This window comes from Pinus tabuliformis, chromosome 8 (assembly GCF_031772625.1).
Source record: "Pinus tabuliformis cultivar Carrire ecotype Pingquan chromosome 8, CPIR1, whole genome shotgun sequence".
NCBI lineage: Eukaryota > Viridiplantae > Streptophyta > Pinopsida > Pinales > Pinaceae > Pinus > Pinus tabuliformis.
In genome coordinates, this window is record NC_142294.1 from 1,644,684,554 (window position 1) to 1,644,689,324 (window position 4,771).

Genomic DNA, 4,771 nt, shown 5'->3' on the forward strand with positions numbered 1-4,771 from the left:
CCAGCAACCAGAGTGGCAATGGCAGTGACAGTGACCACGAGAAACCAGGCGTCGAGGTGAACGAAGCTGCCACCGCCTCGGCTCTCTGTAATTTCCCCTCTTCCAAAATTCTTCAGGCAATAATTCCTTGCGCACTCCATCGCGCCTGATAAACTCTGCCTTATGCCCTCGAACCAGGCGCGCATTAAGTGCTCTCTGCAGATCCATAAACCTACCACCCTTGCCATTAACTGCATTAACGCAGCTGGGGGGTTCATGTTAAGGTTGACGGCCTTCCCCTGGTGGCCGTATTGTTTACACGGGGCAGCCCATGCGTGGCATGTGGCGTTCCCATCTCTTCCGTCCCGCCACCCGCATCCGGGGTCTCATTGTCCCTGTGGATGAGACTCTCACATTCCTGTTTTCTTTGATTATTTGGAATGATGTTCAGGTGTCCCTCAAGGAATGGCTGATCTGAGTCAACCCCTATGTTGGCAAGAAGATCAGCCACCTTATTACCTTCTCTTTTAGTATGATGAAAAGAGATGGCATTGTAGTTGCCAATTTCCTCCGCCATGCTGCTGAGTCTGGCCTCTAGTCTCCAACTATTGGCTATTTTCCTGGCCTGCGATCCATTCTGGATTCGAATGGCCATGTTTATGAGAATTTGGGATTCCCCCTCCACTATCAATGGTTGAAGATTGTGTCTCCTTGCAGTGAGAAGTCCTTGCCACATGCCCTCCAGCTCTGCTGAATTGTTGGTGTCCCAACCTAGGTTGCCAAAGTAGATCTGTTGCAGAGTTTCGTGATGATCTCTGATGATTCCTCCAAATCCTGCAGGTCCTGGATTTCCCTTGGAAGCGCCATCAAAGTTGAGCTTGTATGAATGAATAGGTGGGGCCTCCCAGCTTTCCTTCTCCTTGCCGTTGCTATTTGCTGCTTGCTGTGTGGTTGGTTCTTGTGTCAGTTGCAGTCCCCAGTTTGATAAGATGTTTTTCTCATTGTCTTCAGTTGGGAGATCTTGTTGGGTCCAGGACTGCAGAAGCATGGTTTCTTGGATGTTGGCGTGCATCCTGTTCCATATGTCCTCTTTATTCAAGCTATAGTTTTTGAATATGCGCCTATTCCGTTCCTTCCAAATATTCCATAGGAGAAAACCTGGAATTATGTTCCACAAGTGGTTAAGCAAACCACTTTTGTAGGGGCTTTTTGGCCATTGCCTAATGGTATTTATTATGCCTCCCATGTCTCTGCAGTGCCTTTGACTTCTGAATTCTATCTTCTCCCATAGTTGAGTAGCAAGCGGACATGAGTCTAGAAGATGCTGCAAGGTTTCTTCATTCTGAAAGCAGTTGTGGCAAATCGAGGGCCCGTGGAAGTTGCGTTTCTGCAATTTGTCCCATGTAAGAATCTTTTTGTGTCCCACCAACCAAAGAAAGTGAGTGATTTTGGGCCATATTTTGAAACTCCAGATTCTAGACCAGAGAGGATTAGGGTTGACGGGAGGATCTTCTAAAAGATTGTAGGCTTCAGAGGTGGAGTAAGAGCCCTTGGGGAGGTAGCCCCATCTGAGAATGTCGTCGTTGTTGTTGTGCCTAATTCTTCTTTTTGCCAATTCAGTGTCAAGGGCCTCTGCTTCCTGCGTTCTGTTGGTGTTGATTATTTGGTTGCTAGAAAGCCAATTCCTGAAGCCTCTTCCCGTTTCCGGATTCCAGTAATGGTGGACTTTGGCATGCCGTTGCTCTTGCCCACCTGGAATAATGGCTGCTGGAAGTACATTGGTTAGTTTGGGAAGTTGGTTCCATGCATCGTACCAGAATCTGGCATGTTGACCATTCCTTATTTCCCAGAAGCTATGTTTCTGAATCAATTGGTGATGCTGCTTGGCCGCATTCCAAATGAGTGAACCTGTGCTTGTGGGCGTGAATCTAATAAGCTCTGCATGCGGCATATTGTTGGTGTATTTGGCGATCCAAATTCTGGCCCATGGTTTGTCCTGATTTGTTAACCATTGCCACCAGATTTTGGCGGTCATGATGATATTGCTGTGCTCAGGGTCTCGGAGGCCAATTCCACCTTTGTGCTTGGGCTTGCTAGTGGTGTCCCATTTTACAAGCGCCCATTTATGGTTGGTAGCTGAACTTCCCCAAAGAAAATTGCGCTGTAAATTTCTCAGCCTTTTCAGGACCCATTTTGGAGCGGCTAGGATGGAGAACAAGTAGAGGGGCATGGCTTGAAGGATGGCTTTAAGGAGCACCGCTCTACTTGCTAAATTGAGGGAGCGGTGCGTCCAAAGGTTCAGTTTAAATTCCATTTTCTCAATAAGACGCCTCCAAGCTGGTTGCTTTATGGCGGAGGCAGTGAGAGGCGCTCCCAGGTAAGTGGAGGGGAGAGAGGCAGTTTGAAAACCCAGAATGCGAGAGACAGCACGTTTGACAGAGGGAGGGGTGTGGAAGAAGAAAATTTGGGATTTGGTGTTATTGATTTGGGTTCCTGAAGCTTTTGAGAAGTCGTTGAGCAGAGATTTCAGACATGAGGCTTCCTGAGCAGAGGGATGGCCATACAGCATGGTGTCGTCCACAAACTGCTGGTGGGAGGAGGCAGGGGAGTTGTGGATTGAGATTCCCCTAATATGGTTGGCTTGCCTAGCTTGCTTGATGTGCCGACCTAGGCCCTCCGCCATTATCACAAATAAGAAGGGGGATAGAGGATCCCCTTGCCTGATGCCCCTGGAGGGTTTGAAGGGGTTAGAGGGCAGCCCATTGACAAGAATGGAGAAGTGGGAGGAGGAGATGAGGCTCATTATCCATCTTACCCAAGTGGCACAGAAGCCAAAGGCTCTCAGCATGTTCTGAATATAGGCCCAGCTGAGTTTGTCAAATGCCTTGGATAAGTCAAGCTTGAGTAACATGCCCGCTTTTTTGGAGAGCTTGAGCGAGTGAATGATCTCATGGGAGAGTATTATACCATCCATTATTTGTCTGCCTTCCACATAGCCTGATTGCTCAGGTGAGATGATCTGAGGGAGAAGGGGCTTGAGTCTGTTGGCGATGACTTTGGTAATGACTTTATAGAGAACATTGCATAGAGCTATGGGCCTGAATTTGTCAGGGGTAGTGGAGTTCTCTTCCTTGGGAATGAGAGTGATGAAGGTAGAGTTTAGAGAGGGCAGCATCCATCGAAGGGCTCGAGATTCTTCTACAATTTGCCAAACCTCTACCTTAATCATATCCCAGAAAGCATGAAAAAAATTAGTGGTAAAGCCATCAGGACCAGGAGCCTTACCTTCTTTAAGCTGCGCCATTGCTTCATCCACCTCTTGGCTGAGAATCGGGCTCATGAGCAGATCGTTTTGCTCCTCCGTTATTATCCTGGGAATGTTGTTTGTGATTTTCTCGATAGCTGCCTTCCGATCCCCTGATTGTTCTTGGTGGACTTGTTTGAAGTGATTGAGGAGGGTTTCTTCTATTTTCTCATGCTCCTCCTCTTTACCTCCCTCCTGGTTCTGGATGAATGAGATCTTGTTGTGCATTCTTCGTTGCACTGTTGTATTGTGGAAGAATTTGGTGTTACGCTCTCCTTCTTTAAGCCATCTAACCCTTGATTTCTGTCTCCAATAAATTTCTTCTTGCTTTCTCCTTTCTTCAAGTTGATTGTTGATGTGCTTTTCTTTTTCTAGGGTAGCCTCTGTATGCCCTGAATTGATGACTGTCTGGTGGAGTAGCTTGAGCTCCTGATTGAGTTGCTGTTGGGCTTCGAAGATGTTCCCAAAGATCTCCTTATTCCAGTGTTTGAGGTGGCTTTTCAGGTGCCTTAATTTCTGTTGGAGTTTGAACATTTTGGTGCCTTCTGGAGGGACAAAGGAGGCCCAAATAGATTTGACGAAGTCCTTGAATGCCGGGTGGGTTAACCAGAATTTTTCAAATCGAAATGGCTTCCTGGTGCTGCTCCCTGGTCTTTGCCATTGCAGGGCTATTGGCCAGTGATCCGATCCAGAGTGGGCCAGAATCTCCGCATTGAAATCGCCCCCGATGTGCACTGCGTTGTCCGATATCAGAAATCGGTCCAGCTTGGAGGCTATCTGATGCTTCCCTTTTCTGTGATTGCTCCAAGTGTAGATTCCATTACAAAAGGGCATATCAATAAGGGAGGCATTTAGGATGAAATCCTTGAAGTGTTCCACCTCAGGTTCCAATCTGGTTCTACCCCCTGTTTTGTCCTCTAGTTTGGTGATCATATTAAAATCCCCCGCCACAATCCAGAGAGGATGTTGTCTGTTAATGCTGAGGGCCTCGATGGTGTCAAGGAGTATTTTTTTACTGCCTCCATCCTGTGGGAAGTAAACATTAGATAAGTTCCCATGAACCTTTGTGCCTATAATGTGAAAGGCCGCTTGAATGAGATGGTGGGCTGCATGGAAATCAGTGAGAGTTATGGCTTGAGTGTTCCAGGCTATGGCGAGTCCTCCCGAAGCTCCAGTCGCATCCACAGCCACTGATTGGCAGCCCGGCCAGGCCTTGGAGAGTATTCGACCTAGAGTAGCGCTATTGCATTTGGTTTCTTGAAAGAAGCAAATGTGCGGTTTCTCCATCTTTATCATGTTTTTGAGCATTCTATATTTTGCAGGGCCGTTGAGGCCTCTAAGATTCCAAGAGATGAGCTTCATTGATAACTGGGTTGAGAGGGGCTGAAGTATTTCGTAAGCTTCGCATAGTGGCCTGAATCCACTAGGACTTCTCCAAGCTCTATTGTTCTTTGAAGAACTGTTTTCCTTCCTCTTTTTTTGAAATCT

The 4,771-nt window shown here is 47.2% G+C and overlaps 1 protein-coding gene across 1 annotated transcript; it reads right to left on the reverse strand.

Annotated features, from left to right (window-relative positions):
- Window positions 1-253: 253 nt before the first annotated feature.
- On the reverse strand, window positions 254-4,570 carry LOC149242476 (uncharacterized). The gene is made up of 2 exons (XM_089370848.1): window positions 3,675-4,570; window positions 254-3,512 (listed from the first exon to the last, which is right to left on the reverse strand). The coding sequence occupies exons 1-2, from the start codon at window positions 4,568-4,570 to the stop codon at window positions 254-256; spliced, it is 4,155 nt and encodes a 1,384-aa protein (XP_089226974.1).
- Window positions 4,571-4,771: the final 201 nt, after the last annotated feature.